Source organism: Parambassis ranga, chromosome 14, assembly GCF_900634625.1.
Source record: "Parambassis ranga chromosome 14, fParRan2.1, whole genome shotgun sequence".
In the NCBI taxonomy this organism is placed as follows: Eukaryota; Metazoa; Chordata; class Actinopteri; family Ambassidae; genus Parambassis; species Parambassis ranga.
In genome coordinates this window covers 11400856-11428817 of record NC_041034.1, presented here as the reverse complement: position 1 = coordinate 11428817, position 27962 = coordinate 11400856, and the positions used below count along the sequence as shown (strand labels likewise).

The 27962-nt window shown below is 42.7% G+C and overlaps 4 protein-coding genes across 5 annotated transcripts; 1 reads left to right on the top strand and 3 right to left on the bottom strand.

The window, feature by feature from the left end:
* Window positions 1–8: 8 nt before the first annotated feature.
* On the top strand, window positions 9–4228 carry chek1 (checkpoint kinase 1). Its single transcript, XM_028422146.1, has 15 exons — window positions 9–329; window positions 409–449; window positions 643–708; window positions 987–1101; window positions 1357–1465; window positions 1564–1628; window positions 1701–1770; window positions 1856–2044; window positions 2306–2410; window positions 2500–2583; window positions 2665–2749; window positions 2834–3002; window positions 3081–3212; window positions 3299–3400; window positions 3791–4228. The coding sequence occupies exons 3-15, from the start codon at window positions 644–646 to the stop codon at window positions 3884–3886; spliced, it is 1386 nt and encodes a 461-aa protein (XP_028277947.1). The 5' UTR covers window positions 9–329; window positions 409–449; window position 643; the 3' UTR covers window positions 3887–4228.
* On the bottom strand, window positions 4209–14611 carry LOC114446535 (uncharacterized). The gene is made up of 18 exons (XM_028422183.1): window positions 14230–14611; window positions 13840–14115; window positions 13287–13562; window positions 12526–12813; window positions 12188–12445; window positions 11824–12114; window positions 11088–11420; window positions 8945–9298; window positions 8556–8831; window positions 8001–8276; window positions 7176–7463; window positions 6838–7095; window positions 6474–6764; window positions 5988–6338; window positions 5250–5372; window positions 5133–5157; window positions 4941–5041; window positions 4209–4750 (listed from the first exon to the last, which is right to left on the bottom strand). Exons 1-18 carry the CDS (start codon window positions 14609–14611, stop codon window positions 4587–4589), a joined length of 4611 nt encoding a protein of 1536 aa, XP_028277984.1. The 3' UTR covers window positions 4209–4586.
* Window positions 11957–12647, bottom strand: LOC114446615 (V-set and immunoglobulin domain-containing protein 10-like 2). Its single transcript, XM_028422279.1, has 3 exons — window positions 12526–12647; window positions 12184–12445; window positions 11957–12114 (listed from the first exon to the last, which is right to left on the bottom strand). Exons 1-3 carry the CDS (start codon window positions 12626–12628, stop codon window positions 12069–12071), a joined length of 411 nt encoding a protein of 136 aa, XP_028278080.1. The 5' UTR covers window positions 12629–12647; the 3' UTR covers window positions 11957–12068.
* A 2021-nt stretch (window positions 14612–16632) lies between the features above and the next one.
* Window positions 16633–27496, bottom strand: nectin1a (nectin cell adhesion molecule 1a). Of its 2 annotated transcripts, none has more exons than XM_028421693.1 (10): window positions 27164–27496; window positions 20788–20900; window positions 19781–20039; window positions 19124–19241; window positions 18744–18925; window positions 18536–18653; window positions 18223–18374; window positions 17970–18102; window positions 17804–17867; window positions 16633–17573 (listed from the first exon to the last, which is right to left on the bottom strand). In XM_028421693.1, the coding sequence occupies exons 1-10, from the start codon at window positions 27210–27212 to the stop codon at window positions 17256–17258; spliced, it is 1506 nt and encodes a 501-aa protein (XP_028277494.1). In that variant the 5' UTR covers window positions 27213–27496; the 3' UTR covers window positions 16633–17255. The 2 variants fall into 2 exon arrangements, with proteins under 2 accessions (XP_028277494.1, XP_028277495.1); XM_028421694.1 differs by lacking the exon at window positions 27164–27496 and adding an exon at window positions 23868–23944.
* Between the last annotated feature and the right edge of the window lie 466 nt (window positions 27497–27962).

Below are 27962 nucleotides of genomic sequence, written 5' to 3'. Positions count from 1 at the left end.
CAAGTGCTGTTGAACTTTCTTTGTAAAATATTGATTAGATCATTGATTGTAGTTCTCGTCATGCCAGATTAACTGTGAGTCTAGCTGTGTGAGCTAATGTAGTGATACACTGCGTGATCAATTGTCTGGATTTCTTGTTTTTAATTTGTCCTTGTGGTTGTTTTGTAGTTAGTTAAATAATCTGCTTTGGAGCAGGACGTGTCTAAAAAAAGCGTGCGTTTTTAAATAAGGCTGGCCACAGAGGGCGCTATTACACCGCAAGAGGATGGGGCAAAGGAGTAGAAGAAGAAAAGCAGGAAGTGACGGGTGTTTGGCGGAAGTTCTCGACAGTAAGACGTCAACGCGCCAAATTTGTGGTAGAAGTGTCTTTCAGTCATGTTTAAATGTTCATAAAATCTCTGTGAACAGCTACACGTGGAATACAAAACTGTGGTAAAACGGCTGAGCAGGTAAGGTAACATTAACTGCGCGTTAATATGTGTGGTCGTGTGTGTGTGTGTGTAAATGGACGTTTAAATGCGCTGCATCATCCTCAGGATTGTATAGTAACATTTGCAGTATGACAGATGAAGCGGCAGACACGTTGCAGTGCGTGCGTGTCTGTGTTTGTCCGGTTTATATTCTGTTTGTTTCTGTCTTTAGCATGGCGGTGCCTTTTGTGCAGGACTGGGACCTGGTTCAGACTCTAGGAGAAGGAGCCTACGGAGAGTATGAATCCTATATGTGTTCTCATGTTTCACACACATTTTAACATGATCTGTCAGAGAAACATTGGAAGAGTTGAAATCAGAGACAGAGCTGCATGTTTATTCACCACAGGGCAGTGTTTTTAATGTTGGAAATTAAAAACAAAGCTTTCAGTTCATTCACCTGTCATTAAAGTGTCAGGGATGTTTTTTGTTTTATTTTACATGTTAAATGTATTTGTAGACTTTACAGTAGTCTGACATTAGTCTTAGTTTTTTTCTTACTGTTACTCTTCCCAGAGTGAGGCTGCTCGTGAACAGACAGACGGAGGAGGCAGTAGCAGTGAAGGTGATCGATACCTCGCAGGCAAAAGAGTGTGCTGAAAATGTCAAGAAGGAAATCTGTGTCCATAAGGTACAGCACACACATCCAGCTTAGTAGCTATGTCCACCTCAGAACTTCTTAGTACTTCGTTCTTAGTACTAGTTCATAGAACTTCAGTAACCTAAATAATAGTGAATTGTACTTGTAGGCCTAGCAGGTTACATGCAGACAAATATTGAAGCTCCTAATGTTGTTTAATACTAATTCTACATACTTGACTTAACGAGTTTGCCATGAGCTGCATTTTCCACTTATGTTACACCATTTATTTTTACTCTTTTCCAGGTGCTGAACCACCCGAACATTGTGCGTTTCTTTGGCCATCGGAAGGAAGGGTCAACTGTTTACCTCTTCCTGGAGTACTGCAGTGGAGGAGAGCTGTTCGACCAAATTGGTGAGACAGAAGTCGGCCATCTGACAAAGTGATATAACACAGCCTCTGTCACAGTAAACGATGGACAACATAAAGCCTCTCTGCTTCCTAACTTTCAGAGCCTGATGTTGGGATGGCAGAGAAAGATGCTCATAGATTTTTCCAGCAGCTAATATCAGCTGTGGTGAGTGCAGCAAGTCTGTGACTTCATGCACCTGTGTGTATTTATTTATTGTTTTTCATTGCACATTTACAGGAGTACCTCCACAGTGTTGGCATCACCCACAGAGACATAAAACCAGAGAACATTTTGCTGGATGACAAAGGTGAAGAAATAAAATGAGCATCAAAGTCTCAAAATACCTTGTATTTGTTATAACCTTTATCTGTTGTTACTTCTTTTACTTTTAGATAACCTGAAACTTACAGATTTTGGCCTGGCCACCATGTTTCGATTCAAAGGACGAGAACGACTTCTGAATCGACTCTGTGGAACACTACCATACGTGGCTCCGGAGCTTCTCGGTCAAACGGAGTACAAAGCTCAGCCTGCAGATATCTGGGCTTGTGGGATAGTCCTCACAGCCATGCTGGCTGGTGGTAAGGACACAAACTCTGTACACAATACCGTACCTTTTGAGGGATCATAGTTAACTTTGTGTCCTACAGCATAGGAGTTAATTTTTAAAAACCAAGCTTATGTTTTAATGACTCCACTTACTTCTTCACCCGGTAGTATTCAGATGCTGTGAAATTAGGGAAATAATTTAGTAGTGACATATGATGTCTTAAGGATGGCTCATCAGACTGTTTATGTTGTAGAGCTGTAGTTTGATTTCTCCTTTCATGCGTCCTTACCAGAGTTGCCATGGGACCAGCCAACTGAGAGTTGTCAGGAATATTCAGATTGGCTTCTTAAGAAAACATACCTACCTCCTTGGAAGAAAATTCAACCAATGCCTCTAAGTGAGTCCCACCAACTTTAAGTACATTTTCTATATGAAAGTCTATAACTAATAGACTTCCTTTAACTCATATTTGATGTCTCTTTTTAGGTTTGTTGTCTAAGTTACTGCTAGCTGAACCAGATGCACGTATTACCATCGCTGACATAAAGAAAGATTGCTGGTTCACTCAAGGCAAGTCTCAATAATGGCATAACAGATGTTGTTTATGTGTTTGTGTAGTGTTTATTGGACTTATGTTGTACTCCTCTGTAGGTGTAAAGGCACCACCAGGTTCTCTGAACTCAGGAGGAAACAAACATGTTCGATCTGATGGGGAACTTATATCCCGGGCAAATAGGTCAGTGCTTTGTGTCGTCCTGATTTTAAGTTTAATTTCTTTTTTGTTTTCTGTTATAAGAACACTATCCCTACCTTTCCATAGTGATGACAGAATGCACTTCTCAAGCTCTCAGCCTGATATAACAGCAGGGGGCTGGGAAACCATCTTGATAACTGGTCAACCTCAAGGTCAAGTCAGCTTCTCCCAGCCGACCAAGCCTGAGCACATGTTACTTGGAAGTCAGTTACTTGGTACACCAGGAGCCAGTCAGGTAATATTACCTATTCAGTGGAACACATGAATGTTATTTTGTTTTATATACTGTGACTGTCATTTTTTTCACAACTAGTCAACATGGCAGAGATTAGTTCGGAGAATGACACGTTTCTTCACCACTGTGAGTGCTGATGCCTCTTTAACTGCCCTGAAAGACGCTTGTGGCGGCCTGGCACTTGGCTTCAAGCTCAGCTGCACCCAGCAGGTACATCTGTGCAACTGACATTGATAGCGTAACCACCTTGCTCACAGTCCTTTTGCTCAGATCAAACCTGAACCTCTGCCTTTTAGGTAACGGTGAGCACGCTGGACAAACGCAACAACAAGCTCATCTTCAAAGTCCATTTGCTAGATATGAATCAGAGAGTGCTGCTGGACTTCAGACTGTCTAAGGTGGGTTTTTGTATAAATACATCATAACATGAATAATTGATTATCACATTAAAGTTATGACCAGTGTCATATAAAGAAATGAAGAAAAGAAGTGAAAATGTCAATTGCATTTATTTCTTTTAACTGTTGATAAGTGTGACACATTCCACATTTTTATAACAGACTTTCCTTAAAAACCTTCAATGTGACCTTTTTCACAAGTTACAGCATGTGTAATAAACAACTGTAAACGTTCTGCTGGCTTGTTGAAGTCATGCCATTACAAGGCAGCTTGTGCATGTGGATAACATTATTGGTATTAACTTTGGATGTCTGTTTGTTCTAGGGAACTACCATTCCGATATTTTCAAAGATATTTACAGAGATGTTGACGTGTCCCTGTGTTTTCAGGGAGACGGTTTGGAGTTCAAGCGTCTTTTTGTGAAGATAAAACAGAAGCTCGGAGACATCATCAGCACTCAGAAGGTTTTACTCCCTCTCACATGAGCTGCCTTTCCAAACAAACACGCACCGTTATAGATGTTGAAGGATCGACCTGTATATATTTAACTGTTACTTGTTGATGTTTTAAATGTTTTCTGGGAGTGTGTGCATGCAGATTTTTGTTTTGTCTGTCCTTCCACAGAGCAGGAGGATGTTTAAGTCCTCTTGTCTCTAAAGTGTTATTATGATTTAGGTTTTTGTTAGCATGTGACCATGATCACAGATAGGTGAACAGAGTGTGTGTGTCCCTGCTTGGTTGCCCTTGAGAAGTCTGATGTGTTCTGATTATGGTTGACATGATACAGTCCAACGTCTTGAATAAATGATTAAAAGACCAGCATTGTACCAGCGGTGCACTTTCCGAATTCCTCCACCCAGGAAGCAGTGTTAATAAGAACCTGTCCAGACCCTGTAATGACTAATGGCTGCCACAGATCTGTTGAGGAAAGGTTACAACAGAAGCAGCAGGAGTGTAAACAAAGGGGTTTTCCTTGTGTAAAAACAAAAAAACAGGTAAACATACAGAATGCATAACATTTAATCCACTGTCAAGATCATTGGCTGTCTTATGTCCATGCTTCAAATCACAATGATAAGCTGTGCAGAGTGCATTTATGATAGGGAGAACTAAAATAACAGAGTACACTTGTTGAAACTGTCCACTGTCTACAAAAACAGCACTGAAAGAGTCTGATGTGAATAACTATGAGCCTGTAGCCTTAACAGTGATGGTCACATTGACTGGCTCGTTGTCATCTCCAGTTGGAGGGGCTTGGCCAGTGGTGGTGGTGATGGGGGTGGGGGTGGCACTCTGGGGCGAGGAGGTGGTGAGAGGTGAAGCTGCCCGGGGTATGGGCAAAGCTGGACCTAGAAAACATCAAGGTTCAGCATCAGGTTGGAGAACATTGAGATCTAATGGTTAAGCAATGTCTGAGTTCCAGACGTTGTGCTGGATTAAAAGTGAATGAAAAAACTGCACAAATATTCATAGAAATTGTGATATGACATTTTAATTACTTAGGTTTCATTCTATCTTTTGTGTGTTAATTCATCTTGCCTTGACTGGATGATCCACCAATTTCCTCTATTCCTCCATCTGACCCAGCGACCATTTCATCTTCTGGAAAGTTGATGTTTTCTCTTGACTGGCTGTGCTGCCTGTACATAGCAGAAGAAGAAATGACTCATCTGGAAGTTACAAACAGGAAGAGGTTCATGCTTTCTGTTAATGGTAGACATAGCTACTCACAATCCGAACAGCATGTCATGCAGTCCTGTGGAGAAGGAAGACAGAGCATTATTGCTACATAGCACACAAGGCTTAGTAATACAGGAGAGCAGGATAACATGTATGTGTTTGACTCACGAGGATTGTTGTTGCGATTGCGGATTATGAACACAAGCAGCAGCAGTGTAAGAAAGGCCGCAAAGAGCATCCCACCAATAGCTGCTCCAATCACTGCGGGGTAGATGTTGTAACGTGGTTCCGCTGCAACACATCACAGTAACACATCGAAAATAGCACACACTTCTGTCAAAAATCTGCTGTCACACTCAACTGATGTGGTTCTCAACCTATGTCACTGTTGAGGCAACAGGTGCATCATAGGTTATTATTGCTTGACACCATGTGGGCCAACCGTTGTCAAGTAAAGTATTGATGTGGATTCATTGAGACATCAACAGGACATGAGTTGAAAAGCACTGACCTATCCTACTTTACACCTAAGCTACATGCCTTTCTGCACCCTAAACAGTCATTTAGCAGTCCAGTCCTACCAGAAATGGAACAAAAAGTTTATAGTGTGAAGCACGCAGGTTAAGGAGAAGGGATAGGAAGAGGAAGTGAGTGGAAGCAGTGAGGTGTGTGTCGTCGTGTTTTTTGTCTGTTTGAATCTTTCACCTAAGTGGATAACAAAAAAGAAAAACAAAAAATGTTAGACTGTCATCAGAGAAACCGTAAATGCATCATAACACCAACATAGTATGTCCTGATCTGTCTCTGCTAAATGTCTATTATCATTTTTTACATGCCTGACTGAAGCCCTGTCTTTGCTAAGCTCTTGTTTGCAGTCACTTTCCTGAATCTGTTCACTTCCTGTACCTGGAGTCTTTGCTGGAGATGGATGTCCAATGGTGCGATGGTTGACAGGAACGATGCGAAACTGGTAGTTAAAGGTAGGAGTCAGTCTCCCTACTGTGTGACTCCTGACATCCGGGTCCTGGATGATGTTACGGTTCCAGTCTGCGGGACTTATCCTCTCCTCCACCTGCTCCTTTGAATCATTCTTGCTTCCTCTTCTTCCTGGTTTCTCTGACACCCAACGGTGCTCCAGGAAGAAACCCGTCCAACCTCCCTCTGCTTTTTCCACCTGCCACTCCAACTCCACCTCATTACGTTGTCGGCTGTTGTACATTACTTTGACCAGGGTTGCATTGGGTGGCATGGGGTACTCTGAGACAAAACAGACATTACATTACTCTAACATATGTCAGTCCAGTTTGGTCCTGATTAAAATATCTCACCTATTGGATAGACATTTCTCAACATTACACATAGAGAGAGATTAAAAATAAAACAGTTTCTTACTGTTGACCACTAAAGTGACATTGATTTCCGTCCCACCCACTGCATTGGAAGTAGAGCACCGGTACTCGCCACTGTCCTGGGTCTGGTCCGTGTCTCTCACTGTGAGATTGGCCCAGGCAGATGTTCGCAGCAGCATGTACTTCGAGGTGTCTTGGATGTCAACACCTTGATTGTTAAACCAGGTGATTTCACTGGCGGGAAGATAGTTGGTCCTCAGATTGCAGGTGAGCTGCACATCACTCCCCTCATACACAGACACCACTCTGCGCTGCGTCAGCAACACAGGGGCCTCTAAAAAGTAGAAATGAATTGATCAAAAGATCATTTCTGCTGTTTGATGGATGCAATGAGAAAGCACACTGACCCAGTGTGAGTCTGCAGGTCTTGGTTTGGACAAGAAGTGGGTGCTTAGCATGGCAGGTGTAGGGCTTCCCACTGCGGGCAGTGCCGTAGCGAAGGATCAGGATGTTGGAGTTTTCTTCTGCGCTTTTGCTCTGACCATCAGGGCCCTCCCACCACAACAGGGCTTTCGGGGCCCCTCCATCCCAGGAGCAGGACAGCATCAGATACAGTTGGTTATTAGTCACATAGGCAAAACACACCGGCTCTGCAGGGGGAATATCTGGTGGAGGAGAAGTACGGTTCAGACGACAGTGACTGTTAAAGCAACCTTCTTATTGTTCTTGAGATTTCTGCACTCACATGTGCGCACACTGCACTGTGTCCTTTCTTGTAGGGCGACATGGGAGCCAGTGCATGTAAACAAGCTGTTATTAGATGTCAGGCCTCCAGAGGGCAGCAGCATGTTATTGGTGTTGAGTGGATTAGTTTGCCGCCCTGGGTCGATCTGATCTTGTACAGCATGCATCAGGTCTCCGTTCCAGTTGAGGGAAGGGGAGGGGAAGCCACCGGGCCAGGAGCAGAGCAGTCTCAGAGAGGTGTGATTCAGAGCCGGGTCCACAGAGCAGGAGGGGGAGCTGTCGGGAGGGTCTGCAGGGATAGGATACACAGCAACGAGGCAGTGATGTGCAAAATGGGGTGTTACACATGATAATGTGGGCCAGAAAGGGGTATGTCTGTCAATTCAGGATGTTTACTTTTACGTGTGAAACATCATGTGAAAACATGATCCAACACAAAAGCAAATTCAGCAAAACCAAACAGTAAAGAGTGAATGACAAGCACCTGTTTTGTAGCCAACCAGTACTTGCCATAGCTGTGACATCACAGCGAGGTACCTGCCAGAGAGTCCCATCAACTTCCCCGATGGTCCAAACAGAGGAATCTGCTGAGCACTTCTGTACTCAGCTGTCTGTGTGTGTGTGTGTGTGTGAGATCTGTCAGCTTTTAATTCTATGAAATGAAACCTTACTGAATGCACAGATCTGATGTACGGAAGAGGAAAACAGAAGAAGTGAAGGAGGTTTAACTGAGATGAGTTTATGTTGCAGATTATAAAGATGAAGTGCATAAATAGAAAACACTGGTCAGGACTGAGTACAGGGGTTGGTCAGAGATCACACTCACAGTAGACAGTCAGGCTGATGGTCTTTTTCGAGCGGGTGTTGAGGTAGGTGTTCTGTGCCAAGCAGGTGTAGTCACCCGTGTGCATGCGGAGGATTTTGGTGATGGTGAACTGCGGCCCGGTGTAGACCTGGGAGTTATTGTAGAACCAGACATACTGACTGACCGGGTTGGATTGGGCTTGACACAGCAGAGAAACAGTCTCTCTCTCTAGAGCTGAGTACCCCCGCTCTGTTATACTGTATGGAGTCACATCTATCTGTGGGATATCCGGGCCATCTAAGGAACACAAAGGTACACAACACATGAAAGACAATGGTAGGATATTTACACAGCAGTTTTATGGCACTTTGTTTCCACACTGCAAACGTTGAACCACACATGTTCTTTTTATCAACAGTAAAGCTTTCCTCAACTTGCTTTACTCTGATCACCAGCTACACTCACACACTTCACACTGGGCAGAAAAACAACAACAAAGACCCAGTGACACCTTCAGTGAGAAAGTATACATTTACATTTTTCCTCCCTTCACAAATGTGAGCAGTAAATACTCACAGATGGTGTCCAGCCATAGGCGGTTCGAGCTCTCACTGTTGACTGCGTTGCTGGCCACACATCGGTACCAGCCGGTGTGGTTGCGGTTGACATCGGTCACGTTGATGATGCTGCTGTTTCCCTGTGCAAAGGCTGTGATGTTGCCACTCCGTGTTTCATGTTGCCACACGTACTGGATTGGTCCGGTTCCATTTTCCAGATTGCAGCGCATCCACATTGTGGATCCTTCCACTGGAGAGGCATCGCTCATCAGGAGGTAAGGCTTACTGACAGGAACTGCATTCAAGACAAGGTCAAAAGGTTTAGGAGAGAAAGTAGCAGTGGTGTTAGAATAAAAGAGAGAAGAAGCCTGAAAAAGAGGGAGTATCTCTGAGTGAAGGACGTCCTACCTCGGACAGTGAGGTGCACATAGTAGTAGTAGACTCTCGGCTCTGTTTCTATGTCATAGAAGGCCTGGCAGGTGAACAGGCCGTGTGCGGCCAGAGGCAGCCTCTGAATGCTCACGGCTGCACTGTTAGAGATGACCGTCAGCTCCCCGAGTGTTGCTGCCAGCTCCTGGATCCTCGGCCCATGCCCCAAATTGTACACCACAGCCTTTATAGCCTCTGTGCCGGGTTTGGTGAAGCTCCATATGTACATGTCAGGTACAGTGGGGCCACACTCCAGGATCACCGCTTTGCCCACCACCCCATACACACTGCTATCCTTGTACACCACCTCCCAGTTCTCCTTGATCTGCACAGCTGGAAAAAGGAGAGGATACACTGACATGCATGCAAATGTGTGTGTGTGCCTCTCTGTGTCTGTGTGTCTGTGTTCAAAGGAAGAAGAGATGGGGGGTGTCATGTGCCCTGCCAGTGTTCAGTTGCAGGATTAGTTACACTGTAATTTTCAGAAGCAATGTAATGTTTTAATTCAAGATTACAAGTCTAGAAGTTTTTTTTTATAAACTGCCACATCGAGCAGTGAGCTATGTCCTATTGTTACATCATCCTTAATTACAATTAGCACAGTTAGAGCCTGATTAACTGACCTGGGTGTCAATATAGAACCTTTACTAGTATATTAAAAGCAGTGTAAATATATATACACGTTAAGAATTGTTTTTGTTTGTCACCAAACAGCTTGAATTTCAAAATTCGATGTGTTGTCATTTTGTTTTACGGCCAATAATTTTGCATGGTTATAAATGAGGTTTGCAAACAGAATCATTCTCCATAATAAAACATTAGACTTCCAAATTCTACAACCCAGTTACAGATTGTACACTTATAGAAATGAACAACTTACCATATGTCGTAGAAGTGACCCTGCTGACTAAAGTTAGAAATAGAAAGGCCAGCCCTATCAGTTGGGCCACCATGGTATCATGATCCTATCGAGTCCAACAACCTCTTTACCCCCAAAAAATATGTTGTAAAACTTCAGGAAGCTCCAAAACAACCTGTAATCACCTTCCCTCTGCTGCCTGAGGACGCGGTCCCTCCTTAGAGAATCCAGTTGTGGGCACTGACTTCATTAGACTGAGAGTAGGAAGGGACGGAGGGCCACTAAACTGATTCAGGCTCAATTATTCATGTGTTTTTCCTTTCTCTGTATCCCTCCATCCCTCTTTCTTTCTCATGCTGGGTTAGAATGACACACTGATACTGAGCTCATCCATTATACACAAGAGACGCATGGTTGGATGGGTTAGCCCTCCCTCACCTACACACACACACACACACACACTCCTGCACATTAACTAATACAGGCAACATGGACATTCCTTCATACAGGACTGTCACAATAATCCACTTCATTTGAATCTTCTGATTCTGCAGTGGAGCCTGGAGCCTTGGGTTTTCCCAAGATTTTTTTTTTTTTACATGCCGTTTGTGAATGCTGATGAATGCCTTGTGCAGATATCAACACAGGAATGAAAGAGAACGATTAAAATGGATTTCTGTTTTAGATATTGTTTACTATTTGTTTGTTTTAGTACCAGTTTAAGTAAGAAATGTTGTGTTCTCCACACAACAAGTATCAAAGTGACTCAGTGGGCGGTATATTTACCGTATTTTTTTGTAAGATGTGACATTATGTCGATTGACATCTTGGCCGAGTTGTAAAATAAAAGGTTGCAGATTCCAATTTCAAAGGTCGTGGAAGGTCCGAATGGTCAAAGTAAACTCTAATGATGAGATTAGGATTAAAATAGATTTAGAAATCTGGCATCCTGCAGTGAATGTCTGTGTTTCCACACAACATGCCGTAACCTCTGTGCACTACATGCTAACACTTAAAGATGTACAGCTGCAGTGCCTGGATAATAAGGTACTGAGTGTATGCTTCAGATGCTTCTTTAAAGATTCTCAACATTAGTGATAACGTTATAGAAGACAAAGAAGGGGGGGCTTTCAGTGGAACTATGTTTGTCCTGATCTGTCTCTGCTTATTGTCTTTTATCATTTTATACATGCCTGACTGAAGCCCTGTCTTTGCTAAGCTCTTGTTTGCAGTCACTTTTCTCAATCTGTTCACTTGCTGTACCTGGAGTCTTTGCTGCAGACGGATATCCAATGGTGCGATGGTTGACAGGAACGATGCGGAACTGGTAGTTAAAGGTAGGAGTCAGTCTCCCTACTGTGTGACTTCTGACATCCTTGTCCAGGATGATGCTTCGGTTCCAGTCTGCGGAACCAATCCTCTCCTCCACCTTGCTTCCTCTTCTTCCTGGTTTGTCTGACACCCAACGGTGCTCCAGGAAGAAACCTGTCCAACCTCCCTCCGCTTTTTTCATCTGCCACTCCAACTCCACCTCATTACGTTGTTGGCTGTTGTACATTAGTCTGACCAGGGTTGCATTGGGTGGCATGGGGTACTCTGAGACAAAACAGATATGTGCATTATTGTGTAACATATGTCAGTCCAGTAGAGAAGATTGAAGCAAGGCGTCTGGATTTGTAGATTTTTCTTGAAGCCGTTTTGCTGCTCATCCAAGCAGCTTCATCAGTTCTAGCTGTTTAGTGGGGAAACATGGTTTATATGTGGTTGTAGACCTCAGTGGGTGGGTCTGGGTAAAACTTGAGCAGCGAAAAGTCTTCAAGAAAACTCTACATGTCCAGATCCCTTGTTTCAGTCTTCTTTATGTATTATGACCTGGATGACTGAGAATCTTCATCAACATGTCAGTCCAGTTTGGTGCTGACTGAAATATCTCACCTATTGCATGGACATTTCTCAACATTACAAATAGATAAAGATTAGAAATATAACATTTTCTTACTCTTGACCACTAAAGTGACATTGATTTCCGTCCCACCCACTGCGTTGGATGAAGAGCACCGGTACTCGCCACTGTCCTGAGTCTGGTCCGCGTCTCTCACTGTCAGATTGGCCCAGGCAGATGTTTGCTGGAGCGTGTATTTGGAGGTGTCTTGGATGTCGGCACCTTGATTGTTAAACCAGGTGATTTCACTGGCGGGAAGATAGTTGGTCCTCAGATTGCAGGTGAGCTGCACATCACTCCCCTCATACACAGACACCACTCTGCGCTGCGTCAGCAACACAGGGGCCTCTAAAAAGTAGAAATGAATTGATCAAAAGATCATTTCTGCTGTTTGATGGATGCAATGAGAAAGCACACTGACCCAGTGTGAGTCTGCAGGTCTTGGTTTGGACAAGAAGTGGGTGCTTAGCATGGCAGGTGTAGGGCTTCCCACTGCGGGCAGTGCCGTAGCGAAGGATCAGGATGTTGGAGTTTTCTTCTGCGCTTTTGCTCTGACCATCAGGGCCCTCCCACCACAACAGGGCTTTCGGGGCCCCTCCATCCCAGGAGCAGGACAGCATCAGATACAGTTGGTTATTAGTCACATAGGCAAAACACACCGGCTCTGCAGGGGGAATATCTGGTGGAGGAGAAGTACGGTTCAGACGACAGTGAGTGTTAAAGCAACCTTCTTATTGTTCTTGAGATTTCTGCACTCACATGTGCGCACACTGCACTGTGTCCTTTCTTGTAGGGCGACATGGGAGCCAGTGCATGTAAACAAGCTGTTATTAGATGTCAGGCCTCCAGAGGGCAGCAGCATGTTATTGGTGTTGAGTGGATTAGTTTGCTGCCCTGGGTTGATCTGATCTTGTACAGCATGCATCAGGTCTCCGTTCCAGTTGAGGGAAGGGGAGGGAAAACCACCGGGCCAGGAGCAGAGCAGTCTCAGAGAGGTGTGATTCAGAGCCGGCTCCACAGAGCAGGAGGGGGAGCTGTCGGGAGGGTCTGCAGGGATAGGATACACAGCAACAAGGCAGTGATGTGCAAAATGGGGTGTTACACATGATAATGTGGGCCAGAAAAAAAGGTAAATTCAGCAAAACCAAACAGTAAAGAGTGAATGACAAGCACCTGTTTTGTAGCCAACCAGTACTTGCCATGGCTGTGACATCACAGCGAGGTACCTGCTCCCATCAACTTCCCCGATGGTCCAAACAAAGGAATCTGCTGAGCACTTCTGTACTCAGCTGTCTGTGTGTGTGTGTGTGTGTGTGTGTGTGTGTGAGATCTGTCAGCATTTAATTCTATGAAATGAAACCTTACTGAATGCACAGATCTGATGTACGGAAGAGGAAAACAGAAGAAGTGAAGGAGGTTTAACTGAGATGAGTTTATGTTGCAGATTATAAAGATGAAGTGCATAAATAGAAAACACTGGTCAGGACTGAGTACAGGGGTTGGTCAGAGATCACACTCACAGTAGACAGTCAGGCTGATGGTCTTTTTCGAGCGGGTGTTGAGGTAGGTGTTCTGTGCCGAGCAGGTGTAGTCACCCGTGTGCATGCGGAGGATTTTGGTGATGGTGAACTGCGGCCCGGTGTAGACCTGGGAGTTATTGTAGAACCAGACATACTGACTGGCTGGGTTGGATTGGGCTTGACACAGCAGAGAAACAGTCTCTCTCTCTAGAGCTGAGTACCCCCGCTCTGTTATACTGTATGGAGTCACGTCTATCTGTGGGATATCTGGGCCATCTGAGGAGGAGGTGCACAATACATGAAAGACAATGGTAGGATATTTACACAGCAGAGTTTTATGGCACTTTGTTTCCACACTGCAAACGTTGAACCACACATGTTCTTTTTATCAACAGTAAAGCTTTCCTCAACTTGCTTTACTCTGACCACCAGCTACACTCACACACTTCACACTGGGCAGAAAAACAACAACAAAGACCCAGTGACACTTTCAGTGAGAAAGTATACATTCACATTTTTCCTCCCTTCACAAATGTGAGCAGTAAATACTCACAGATGGTGTCCAGCCATAGGCGGTTCGAGCTCTCACTGTTGACTGCGTTGCTGGCCACACATCGGTACCAGCCGGTGTGGTTGCGGTTGACATCGGTCACGTTGATGATGCTGCTGTTTCCCTGTGCAAAGGCTGTGATGTTGCCACTCCGTGTTTCATGTTGCCACACGTACTGGATTGGTCCGGTTCCATTTTCCAGATTGCAGCGCATCCACGTTGTGGATCCTTCCACTGGAGAGGCATCGCTCATCAGGAGGTAAGGCTTACTGACAGGAACTGCATTCAAGACAAGGTCAAAAGGTTTAGGAGAGAAAGTAACAGTGGTGTTAGAATAAAAGAGAGAAGAAGCCTGAAAAAAGAGGGAGTATCTCTGAGTGAAGGACGTCCTACCTCGGACAGTGAGGTGCACATAGTAGTAGTAGACTCTCGGCTCTGTTTCTATGTCATAGAAGGCCTGGCAGGTGAACAGGCCGTGTGCGGCCAGAGGCAGCCTCTGAATGCTCACGGCTGCACTGTTAGAGATGACCGTCAGCTCCCCGAGTGTTGCTGCCAGCTCCTGGATCCTCGGCCCATGCCCCAAATTGTACACCACAGCCTTTATAGCCTCTGTGCCGGGTTTGGTGAAGCTCCATATGTACATGTCAGGTACAGTGGGGCCACACTCCAGGATCACCGCTTTGCCCACCACCCCATACACACTGCTATCCTTGTACACCACCTCCCAGCTCTCCTTGATCTGCACGGCTGGAAAGCGGAGAGGATACACTGACATGCATGCAAATGTGTGTGTGTGTGTCTGTATTCAAAGGACAAAGGGGGCTGTTGGTGCCATGTGCCCTACCAATGTTTAGTTGCAGGATTAGTTACACTGTAATTTTCAGAAGCAATGTAATGTTTTAATTCCAGATTTTTTTTTGTATAAACTGCCACATCGAGCAGTGAGCTGTGTCCTATTGTTACATCATCCCTAAATTACAATAAGGATAGAGTTAGAACCTCATTATAAATAAGCTTTGCAAACACCATCATTCTCCATAATAAAACATTGGACTTTCAAAATACACAACCCAGTTACAGATTGTACACTTATAGAAATGAACAACTTACCATATGTCGTAGAAGTGACCCTGCTGACTAGAGTTAGAAATAGAAAGGCCAGCCCTATCAGTTGGGCCACCATGGTATCATGATCCTCCCGAGTCCAACAACCTATTTACTCCAAACACAAAATATGTTGTAAAACTTCAGGAAGCTCCAAAACAACCTGTAATCACCTTCCCTCTGCTGCCTGAGGACACTGTTCTCGATTAAAGAATCCAGTTGTGGGCACTGACTTCATTAGACTGAGAGTAGGAAGGGACGGAGGGCCACTAAACTTACTTAAGTTCAATTATTCCTAGGCTTTCCTTTCTGTGTATCCCTCCATCCCTTTTTCTTTAGAATGACACACTGATACTGAGCTCATCCATTATACACAAGAGACGCATGGTTGGATGAGTTAGCCCTCCCTCACCTACACACACACACCAGCACATTAACTAATACAGGCTACGTGGACATTCCTTCACACAGGACTTTCACAATAATCCACTTGATTTGAATCCTCTGATTCTGCAGTGGAGACTGGACATAATCTCACAAAGGTTTTCCCAAAGTTTTTTTCATGCGCTTTTGGTAAATGCTGAAAATATTGTAATGCTGTAAAATTAAAGGCTGAAGATTCCAATTTCAAAGGTCGTAGCAGGTCCGAATGGACAGAGTAAACTGTAGTGATGGGATTAGGATTAAAATAGATTTAGAAATCTGGCATCCCACAGTGATGCTCTGTGTTTCCCCACAGCATGCTGTAACCTCTGTGCACTACATGCTAACACTTAAAGATGTACAGCTGCAGTGCCTAGTTAATGAGGTAGTGAGTGTATGCTTCAGATGCTTTTTTAAAGATTCTCAACATTAGTGATAAAGTTATCGAAGAGAAAGAAGAGGTGGGACCTTTAAGTGGAAGCATGAGTATGTAATGTGATATGTTTGTCATGAATGAATGCAGGACAGGGATCAGTTTCCTTCATTTGGCAGTGATGAAAGCTGAAATACAGCAGGGCATGAGCAGATGCACAGGCTCAAAAGACGGTTGTAGTGTAGGTGAAATGACACAAATTAAAACCAATAAAAAGATATTTTAAAAAAACACTGTAATCTACAAGAAGGCCAATTCATTTACTTTAAAAGGCTGTTCTCACTGGAACACATGAATGACTCCTTCCTGGAAAGCAGGACTAACCGCCTGTGTGTCAGATTCCATCAGATGGTCATCTGAAGTGCAATAACACCAGGTGGAGCTTTGTTGGCTCATGCACTAGACGTATACTGTCTTGTTGCTAGCTCAGTGGTTATTCTGAAATACAATACAGATTTACTACACTGAAAGCTCTTTGCAGCTGACTGCTGATGCTAAATACCATTGCTGGAAAATAAATGAGCTCCCCATGGGAGTTAGCTGCAGAGGATTTGGAGATTCTAGTTTGCTCGGGGAGTTGGGAATTCATTGTCAGGATTTCATCAAAACACAAAGGCTGCTTTAGACAAAAAGGACGGGTCAGGACAGAAACTTATCATTGGTACCAGTTTGTATGAAGCGATTCTATTTGTGGAGTACAACAGGCTAAAACATATCATTTAGATTATCGTTAGATTGATCCACAATGCCATCAATCTGCTTGTTTATATGATCATTTTTATTTAAATGCTAAAAAGTTCATCCAACAACCAGTGTTAATGAATACTAAAATCCACAGATACCACAAATAAAAACATCAATTTCATAAATCAACAATATGTCTTCAGTAAATAAAAATACAAAATACAAGCACAATAAAAGTGTTACATTAAACCAGGAGGTAAAACCAAAGGGTTTGTCAGCAAGGGGATTGTCAGTGTGTACAACACAGGATAAAGAGAGTGGGACTCAGAGACAAAGTAGGAAATCATAATATTTTTTTTTCTTTTGTTCTTTTTTACAAAATGATGGAAGATAAAGTAAGGAGCCAACCATGTCAAGAGATAATCCCATCTACTAACTTTGATGGGATCAAATGTAATACATGCATGCAACATACATTTTTCAAATGAAAGTCAAATCACCTTTCACCTTCACCTAAATTACAACATAAACTTAAATTCACAACCTTCCCTTTGCAAAGAACAGACAACACAATGAAGACAGAACGAGAGAGAGAACACTTCAAGTCCAACAACAAAAGCTGCATCGTCCTTGGACCTCCAGAGCCGCTCCCAGCGCTGCAGACTCTGCCTGATAGTCCAGTGAGGGTTAAGTATGTTGTTCCAACCTGTTTTTTTTTTCGGAAATGTTCGGGTTTGAATACTGTTATTTCAGCTGACCTCACTCAGGTGTGATTTCAGACATACTGCTCTTTGGGAAAAGTGTATGCTGCCACTCCTGGGGGAGGAGAGGACAGACCCGACACAGAGGGGTATTTAAAGATGGCTGTGGTGTGTGAAGGTGGAGAGAAGGTGTTTTTTGATCCTGTGGTGGTGCTGCTGCTGCTTGTTAGAGTAGTCGGTTGTGAGGAATGGTAGGGGTGCTGGGGCAGAAACGAGAGCGGAGGGTTGATTGGAGGAGAGTAGGGCTCAGGGTAGTCGTCCTTGTTGCAGGCCAGTCTGTAGCTCACGTAGTCCGCTGTGTTTGGGAGTTCTTCATATAACCGCCCTGAATGCTGTGGAAGAGCCAACATATACTGTAATTAGCATGTACCATGTAACGTGGCATTGACCCAGCAAAATGACAACACTGCTAACAATGTAAGCAATGCAGATTTTAGGATTAGTAATACATAAAGCACATTAGTTTGACCTTAATGGACACAATGTGCATTTGTGAGTAATACTGGTGGTTTCTATGACAACTATTTTACTATATTTATGTTAAACACAGCCCCTAAGTTACCTGGATATCATCTCCTGGTCTTTTCCTTATGGGCTGGGAGAGTTTTCTGGATGGAGAGTCATTTCTGATCAAAGTAAACAAAGAATCAAAGATGTAAAACTATCCTAATACAAGCGGGCGCATGCAGCACAGAGGCACAGATAGACTATAGACTGTGTGTACATACGATGATCTGTCTTTTCTGCTTCTTATTTTTAGCACAAGGACTGTGATAGTTATGCCCATGAGCACTCCAGCAGCCAGTAATAAAGCAATGACACTGATGACATCACTTGTTGCGATCTGCGGCACTGGCTTGTCTGCAGATGAAAAACACACAGACACAGCATTAGAACCATTTGCAGCTGAAATGTGTGGTTAAGGACAGTAAATAGTAAAAGATTTTTTCTTGTTTAAAGGGTGATCTCAAGTAACCTTACCATTAACGCTGACCTCCACAGTGCCTGATCGAGTCCCAATGCTGTTGGTTGCATCACACACATACGTTCCTTGCAGGTCGTATGTGACTGGGCCTTTAAAGATAAGGACGTTGTCTCGGATCTCTGTATTGATCGGTATGGAGCCATTAACCCTGCAGAATATACAGACAGATAAAATTACCACCTCATGCCTGTGTCATCCATGTCTGCCGTCACTCATAGAGTATGTCTCGACCTTTGACCTTTTGTTTTAAAATGTCTAAACCAGCCTTAGACACCAACACAAACACAAAACACAAACAACGGTACTCACACTCTCCACTGATACAGAGAGACGGCCGGGTTGGCATCAGCTTGGCAGCTCAGCTGGACGTTCTCTCGATTCAGATACCAGTTTCCATCAAAGCCATCTACTGCAACCTCTGGCTCATCTGATGCACACATACAAACACACAAGTGAAAAACTGTAAGGAACAACAGTATCCTGATGTTAATTCTGCTGTTATGTAGTGAAAAATTACACTGAATGTCCAGGGTGACGCTGTCCGTGTAGACCTCCTCTATGTAGGAGGTGACGCAGGTGAGTGTCTCTCTGTGTGTGTCTCTGGTGGGCACCAAAATGTAGTCACTCTGAACGGTGAATGTCCCGTCTGAGTTCCTGTACTCTCGGGTGGTCACTTCTCCTGGTACGCTCGTCTCCCACCTGTTCATACCAACGAGGAGTTAGCATGGTGACACAGACACACATGAACTCATTTGCACAGAGTAAACATCAAGCTACTTTTTTACTACATTTGTGAGGCAAATATGCAAGAGGAAGAGGACACACTATTTTGAACTCTCTAGTCCATCTAGTCTAGTGGAAGGTGAATTGAAATCACCCACGCACATACACACACACCTGATGGTACCAGGTGGCTTTCCATTGGCAGAGATGCATGTAGCCACAGGTGTTTTCAGATTGGATGAACGAGCCACCAGTGTCGGCGTGGACAGACTCATCTGAGTTGTTGGGCGAACTGAGGGAAATAGGAAAAGACAGTGTTTTTAAGTGTCTGACAGTATGTTGATAAAGATTCTCAGTCATCCAGATTCATTTTCATTCAAGAGCTTGAAGCAAGGCAGCTTTCACTGCTCCTCCAAGCAGATAATTGCACACATTCAAGAATGTATACCTTCATACATTCAAGAACTCTAACAAGACCAGGCTCCCTGCTTCAAGCTTTTGAATGTGTGAATGTGCATTTTTCATATTGCAGACATTACTGTAATATGACATACATAATTAGAACCACCGTTCTTCTGGCAGCTTGTTATGACCATAGTGAGTACTGATGTTTGACATCTTTGAGTGCCAAATTTTAAGGATATTCATACAAAGTGTTCCTGAGATACCACACTCATGACTTGCTCATGTACGTCTGACCTGTGACCACCAAACTGTAATCAGTTTGTCAAGTTTAATGACTGCCCAATCTGACAGACACTGTGTCAAGTTATTATGCTGACATGCATTTTAAATGCTCTATCGGGTTTGACAGTGGCAAATCTACCTTACCATAGACAGTGAGGTTTACTGTGTTCTCTCTGTTGCCTGCAGGGAATGTGGTGTATTCACAGATGTAAGTGGCCTCATCAGAAAGGCGGAGCGAGGAGAAGGTGATGGTGGTGTCTTCGAGATTTGGTGTCCGTCGCCTCACTGCACCATTCTTGAAAATGACACGGTCCCTGTAAGGCGGGGCCACGGACACACCCAGCGACGGATTTGCAATTGCCACATTCTGCTTAGTGCCGTTCACCAGTTTTTGCCATGTTACCTGGAGGAAGAAGGATGGAGGAAATGAGTGGCACACAAACAGGAAAAAGAAAAATCAGATCACAGGTCTGAATAATAAAATAAACAAGAGGAATAATGTGTTACATGACCTAACTCATTACTACTGAAGCTTGCAATTGGGTAAATGATACTACGACTTTTATCCCATTACTAAATAGCACAGTGTTTATATGTTATTTCATTAATGACCAAAGCAGGTTTTTAGCTGGACTTTCTGCCCCACAGATGACCCATATATTTGTGGGATGAGATGAATAGCAGCTTACACAGACTTACTGTTAAGTGCTGCTGCATTTCCTGTCTTAATTCACTAGAAATTACATGGACCATAGTAAATCTGTGATGTATTTATATATCTGCCCTTATGTTAAGTGCAGTTAATTACCTAAAAAGAGGCATTATGAAGTACTATGTCTTCAGAGTAGAGGTGAATTAAACTGATTTACAGACACAGATTGTATGAATTTCATCATTTCTGTTTCAGTAATTGAATGTCCCAGCTGTTGAGAGTCCCTGCGTGCACCACAGTGGTGGCTGCTATCCAGGAATGCAGATTTGAACTCATTCCACCCCATTCACCTGATTCACACCCTCTGACTGCTACCTCTTCCTCAGCATTAAACAGCAGCTACCACAATTTAATTGTGTTTATTTTCAAGGCTGCATTCGGAATGCTTCTGTGATTTATCATGTGCTCTGTTACAGTTATAAGGAGGACACATAAATACCTGGGAGATTTTGACGGGTGGGGAGCTGTTGATGAACCGACATTGGAGATCCACCTTTGAGCCAACATACCCAGATTTCCCATCATCCATTTCCACAGTCTGTCCATTTATGCCTGCAGGTGAAACACATAAAGAAAGACGTTCACCTCAGCATACAGTCACTCCCTCATCCTGGCACGCTTCGAGCTTTTCACAGTCAGCCCTGCATGCTGAGCTTATAAAGTGAGCTGAGCTGTCAGAGTCGATACTTTTTAGCAGCACAAGAGGTGAGCTGAGGTCAAAGGTTGCAGATTAGAGAGAGGTATAAATAAACGCAATTTGTTTGGTCACTCTTGCCACTGGCTTACTGATCCTCAGTAACAAATCCAAACACACACTTCCTGAGTGTACATCAGTCACGTGTGTTGTGTCTGTTAGGTATACAGTGACACAGTGGTGCAAAGGTGAAGTTTTAAAGTTCTCAGTGAGCAAGACAGTCTGACCTCTGTGTACCGAGTGAAACCAAGATCCACTCGATCAGGGAGGGGGACACTTATCTCTACACACTCCCGCATTAGAAAGAAGACAAGCTCACAGGTGCAACTCTATGGAACGACATTTAGCTTTATTGAAGTAATCAACCACCAACATATTGTTTCTTCTTTACACATGTTACACATCCTTTTACAGATAGATGGTAATGACCACAACCATTTTAATTGTATGCAAGTACAACTTTGATTAAGTTCCATGATGTAATGAAATATTCTTACCATTTGTATCAGAAAAGGTATTGGGGTAATATTTTTGGACACACACATAACAAACTACGGTAAATGCTAAGCTGCTTATTGGAGAATTGATCATTTATTACAGGACATCAGTGCAAAGTCTGTCTTTAGTCATCATTTAGAGCTATACATTTTGTTAAGTTTTGCTTCCTCAAAAAACAGACAGCTGAAAATCCATCCCACTGACTCACACAGCATGAATATAACCTTTACCCAGGGGGGGAATTCCATATTTGATGTATTTATAAATGCACCGTGTCATCATGTTGTCCAATATTTCCATGTTAATAATGGTAGAGTATTGATCAGTCCATCAGTGTTCTAGTTTTTCACTCTATAACAGAGACAATCCATTTAAAAAAACACAGCAGGCTCTGACAAGGTTTCACTGCTACACATATTTCTCTAAGAGCCAGATGGAGGAGATTACCACATTATAATCTACTTTAGCATCCAGGAGTATATACAGTTACTCCACAGTGTATTTTGTTAAAACATTTTAGGACAATAAAAAGAAAATGCAGCATAGCACTGTTCACCATCATGGACTGTATATAGAAATGGAAGAACCCTCATAGAAATCAAGCAAATGGGTTGTGAAGTTCAGATCTGAAGCTCAGTATGGTGGCTCCAGCTTTGCAGTGCCTGACTCTATGAATAGTTGAAGCATGAATGGAACAGAGGGGAGCGGGTGAAGTCACACACCTGTGACAGCATCCAACTGTCACAGTGTTAAATGTGCTTTCATGATCAGGGCAATACAGGCTAAAATCCATTTCTTTGGTTTGATAGTAGTAGCAGTAACTGTATACTGTGAGCTGACAGCTTCATCAACCTACCCCAGTCCTGATTGTCAATATGCTCAGACAGGCTCAGGTCTCGGCCCAATTATGTTCTCTGTGTTATTGCTGCACTTGTAATTTATTGATCCTTAATATCTTTTATTATCATTATGCTGATGACACACAATGACTATATATGATCAGCTTCTACTGAAGTGCTGTTAATAGCTGCTTCTGCGTGTTTTTATTCTGGTCTAATGAAGGGAACAAGTTGCTTTTTTTTGGTTCATGCGAATCATTAAAAACCTGAACTGGTTCTCTGACTCTGTGTCGGCCTCACAGCGGGGCTGAATGTGCACAGCAGTGTAATTATTTTGTACAAAATTTTGTAAAAGTCTTGGTTTGTTAGTGGAATATTTTGTTTTGTTCTTAGAACTTCTTAAAACTATTATTTATTAAAGTATTTTATACCAAGTATTATATATATATATATATATATATATATATATATATATATATATATATGTGTGTGTGTGTGTGTGTGTGTGTGTGTGTGTGTGTGAAGATAATGTTACTGAATTGCAGAAGTATTTTGATAACATTTAATATATAAAAGCATGTTGCTTTGCCAAAACTTGCTTCAACACCTGATTCATCTAATTGGTTTTACTCCAGCTAGTGTAGACTTAAACACAGACAAGACTTTTAGTCTTCACAGTGTTACAAACTCTTCCTATTTATGCCTAAACCATTTAGATTCTTTTTTAAAAAAAAAAAACAGAATCAGTGTGAAATCATCAAATTTTTTTCCACTGCATCTCACTTTTGCATTAAATTAAAACGTAATACATAACACACATAATAAATTCTCCCTTTAGCCTGGGCAAAAAGATGGACTTGAATGACCAGGAGAAAATTAATATTATTGAAATATTTTGCAACTAATTCATGTTTGTTTTTTTACTATTTTGTTGAATCTATATAATTGTTTAATTATTCAACTGTGCATAAGAGAAGCTATTAATCTCATGTCAACCTCAATTTGGAACATTTATGAAAGCATGCACACATTCAATTACAAAAGACATAGCGTGTCAGCGTTCCTTGTTTCCCATCAGCAGAGAAACACAGAAACAAAGCCTCAATTAAATATAGTGAGTGATTTATTTCAGTCCATGTAGTACATATGCAAACATGCAAACAAAAGCTTGGAAAGATCGTTTTTTTTGGAATCAGCTGGCAGCAATCATCAAAAATATGATACAGCCTGAGCCATATGTGCTTTAATAAGTATAAAAGTTTTGTATTAGAGTAGGAGTTCACTATGCCTTACATCCTCACTCTAATACGTGTATTGTGTCTTTGTGTGGGTCACTGAGAGGTAAGGAGGCCAGCAGTGGCAGTAGATTACAGCATTTAGAATATTAAAGTCAGAGATCTATATGATAGCTCACCATTACAAAATGATCTTAATGAAATAACACACGTGTATGTGCATGTTTGTTTTTAAGCCTGACTTGTTACTTACCCTATAGTGTATTAAAGTAATCCAATATGAGGACCGAGAATACATGAAACATGATCAGTATCAGTCCTGCTTCAGATCAGGGAGGCAAATACCTTTCACTTGTGATTTTTTTACACACACATGTACATCCCACTGAGAGTCTCCCCCCCTACCGAGCTCTGTTGCTGAGCTGATTAGGGGCTTAAAGGTGAGGCCGGAACAGACAGAGAGACCTCTCTGAAAGACACACACACACAGGCACTTTTTATATGCCCCACATTTCTCCCACCTTCCTTTATTTCCACTGTGTCCGCTCACATTCTTCTATTGTTTAGAGTATGGGAAATGACCTCAACACTCCACAGGACAATAATCTATAAACAGCAGCGCACAGGCAGAGCAGACGAGCATGGGAACGCAACAAAACAATAGCAATAGTGTTTCTCACTTCAATGTGCAAGGTGCAGGAACAGCGAGGGCAACGCAGCATGATTTCTGTTCCTCATCTTTTTTAGTCAGTATGGGACAGACTAATTTATCATTTCCTTGTGTGTATAATGACAGAGACACACAGGTGTAAAGAACATATGACCCAAATATGAAAAAGATTATTAAATTATTAAATTATTAAAGATTATTAAAGAGATTTCAAATAACCAAAACTGTAAATTAACTCTTGGTATCCTTTTTAACGTGAATGTACCAGTATCTGCTAATTATTTAATTAAAACGAAGATGAAGTATTGTACTTTGTTTACTGTTAAAGAAGACAGAGCAAGCAGAAAAACATTTCAGACGACCAAGCAAGTAAAGTTATGCCAATTTTGTTTAAATGGCAAGTGGTACAAATCATTGAATCCCTAATTAGAGCAACACTGACAACATAAGACTTAATATACAAGATTAAAGTAGCCCAATAAAAATTAATCTGTTAAACTTTAAGTTAATCATGAGAATTCTTGACTTGACTGGCTGCTGTTTGAAACAAACGCTGTGTTTCCATTTGCAGAAATGTCAAAGTTTACAACAGGAAACTTCAACCAGAACGTTAAGACTTCATCAACCTCAACCTCTATATCCAAGGTGTTTCACCTGTAGTAAAACAATGTCTGTTATAATGTCTGTTTGTTCATGTCACATTGATTCAATCACAACTTGGTATTGCTTCTAATTGCTTGCAATAGCAAACATCTCAACTCCTGACTTCTCAGCGCTTCGGTCAAAACGTCAGACTGATGTCACTACCAGCATGAGGTGTTGTTCTTAAAGATCAGTGCTGTGATCTCATTCAGGACAGACTACACCTTCCTACAGAAGAAACAACTGACCTCATGTGACAGATGAGAAAATGAAAAACACAGAGAGAGAGATAGAAGAGGGCAGATTAACTGTTTAATCTTTAGACCATCAAATCTGTGATTGATCTGGGATTACACACCCTGTTTCTGCCTTTGGTCTTGTGATTGACAATGCAGGAAAACACAATGCTAAGACCATCTTCTAATGCTAAGACCATCTTCATATAAAACTATACAGGCAGGGGCTCAAAACAAGACAGAGTATCCAGACCAAGAGTGGAAACTGATTTTTAGACAAATGATTTGTTGTTCTGTCCATGTGACGAAAATGAACAAAACATTTCTTCTTTCATTTTCAGTATATCTATTATAATCTTTCTGATTGTGATCCGTGTGCACACATGTGTATGCAACAAGCCCCCACGCATGTTTGTGTTTGTGTGTAATCTCTGAGGCACCGCAGGAACGAGCAGTGTACGTTTGGCCCGTGTTCAACAGGCAGCTCGCAGGATTATAATGACTGCTGCATCAGTGTTTGAGACATGAGAGTGAAGAGACAGAGGCATGGAGAGACACAGGAGACGGACAGAAATAAAGAAAGTGTCTGTGGAGGAAGACTGACTGACTGAGAGGCAACAAAGAAAGAGGCTTTAACGTTTGCAGCCTATAGAGAGTGCACCAACAGAACAGAAGGGCTGTGTGTTTGTGCTGGATTATTTCTGTGGCGTAGCGTCTGTGTGTTCCAGCTGTGGACAGTGGATTATGCAGAAATTCATGAGGATGTCTATTGGTCTCAGTGAGCATTTTCTGTCTCGCTGCAAAGGAGGATTTCCAACATTCATTGCAGTGGGGAAAACATTTCAGTGACAGCATTCACATCAGCCCCCTGACACACTACAGGTGCTGGCAGACCAGACGACACAGATATGCTGTAGCAACAGTCAGTATAGGCTGGCACTTGGCAGCAGCAGTCATGTTGTTACACCCTTCTGCTCCCTGTGCAGTCCTAATCCACTGCTCCGTCCTTCAGCATGACAATCCCTCACACATGGCGCCGCCTCACACTTACTAATAACACATACACACATGTATGCACACCAGCAAATTACTGCTCAACTTGCCAAGTGTAGCCTATGTGTGTGTGTGTACGTGTGTGCAGGATTTGTCACTAGCCGAGTGAAAAAAGCAATCACAGCAGATGTCACAGCAGCTCAGCACATCCATATGCTGCCACAATCGCTTTTGTCATTACGTAATTTGTATACCACCGTCCACTTCCTCCACCCACCTCCCCATTACTACTCTGATGCCAGCTGCATGTTTGGCCCCCAGCTTACAGTGTGATTACACCACAGCACCTGTTTCAGTGAGGCAAGGGTTAGTCCATTCATTAGCACACAAAGGCACACAAACATACTTCATGATATGGCAATGCTGTCTGCAGTGGAAGCCACATTTTAGTGTGATTAAAGCAGCCCACCTGCTGACATGAGACAACTTGAAACAGAAACAAAAGACAATACAGGCTCTTTATAGAGGATTTATAAATTGATACTAACAGCTTTCTTAATTACTTGTTATTATAGATCTTGGGGTAAAACCCATTTCACAGACACAGTCATATAGATATTGCTTTCATTAGTGGGTTTTCGATCAATAAATTGATTTATTATCCATCAAGTGCAACTTTATCATAAGTTATAAAGGCTCACAGCATGATGTTTTTACTTTCTGTATTTACATAATAATGAGGATGATGATTTGTGTCTTAACATCAAAATTCATCATTTGTCATATTGATATATAATCCATCTGTTGCTCACACCTGAGCAGGATTTAGAGGGGTATAAAAATGATGTAAATAAAAAGATGAGTTTAGCTCACCTTCTTCAACAAATGTTTTGTAACAACTAGTCTTGTTACTCCGTTACCTCCTGTTGTAATTGACTTTCTCCCGGTTTCACGTTTTTTTAAACAGGCGCGAGTAAAAAAAAGAGGGAAAAAAGCACAGCATCTTACCTTGAATAACAGTTGTTATCAAGAACATCCAGAGTCCAGTCTTTTCCATGCCCACACCGCCGTTGCCAGCTTCTCGCTGTGGTTTAGATTCCCAGTGTGAACTTGTTTTACGCCTCCTGCCTCCCACTCTGAGCGCACAGCAGCAAGTTCAGCTCCAGGACCGGTCAGACGTGTATCCGAGAGAAGGAGTATCCTACACACACACACACACTCCTGAATTACAAAGGGATCTTTAACTCGTCTTCCTGTCACTTTTTCTTTCTCCCCTCCTGTGACGCCGGCTTCTCCCTGTGCCTGGTGGCCGAGCTGCAGCACTCTCTGTCCGGCTGAGGCTTGGCGGGGATAAAGCAGCTTAACGCGTGGGCAGATTATTTCCGAGATAGCCTGCCCCCAGCCCCGGCTGACAAATATCTGTCACTGTGTGAGGGCTGAGCTTAGCTGCTGTGGACATTTAGAAAAAAAAGCAGACAATCTATTTCAAATGAGCAAACTCAATTAGGGGAGCAGACAGGAAGGACCCCAGACTGTGTCCCCGTCTCCCTTTTTGAGACCCCATAGGTTATCTCTGTAGGACTTTTGACTCTTTACCTGGCATGACTGTATGAATCTAAATGTAGGCTATGAACTTGAGGTGATTTATAATGACTCCATTTATATTCTGATTCAGTATCTCTCAAGGGCAGAAGGTAAAACAGTTGAGCTGTATTTGTTTGCCTGTTTGTCTTAATGGTGAAACCTATTCAGAATCGTAGAGAAGATTGAAGCAAGGCGTCTGGACTTGTAGAGTTTTCTTGAAGAC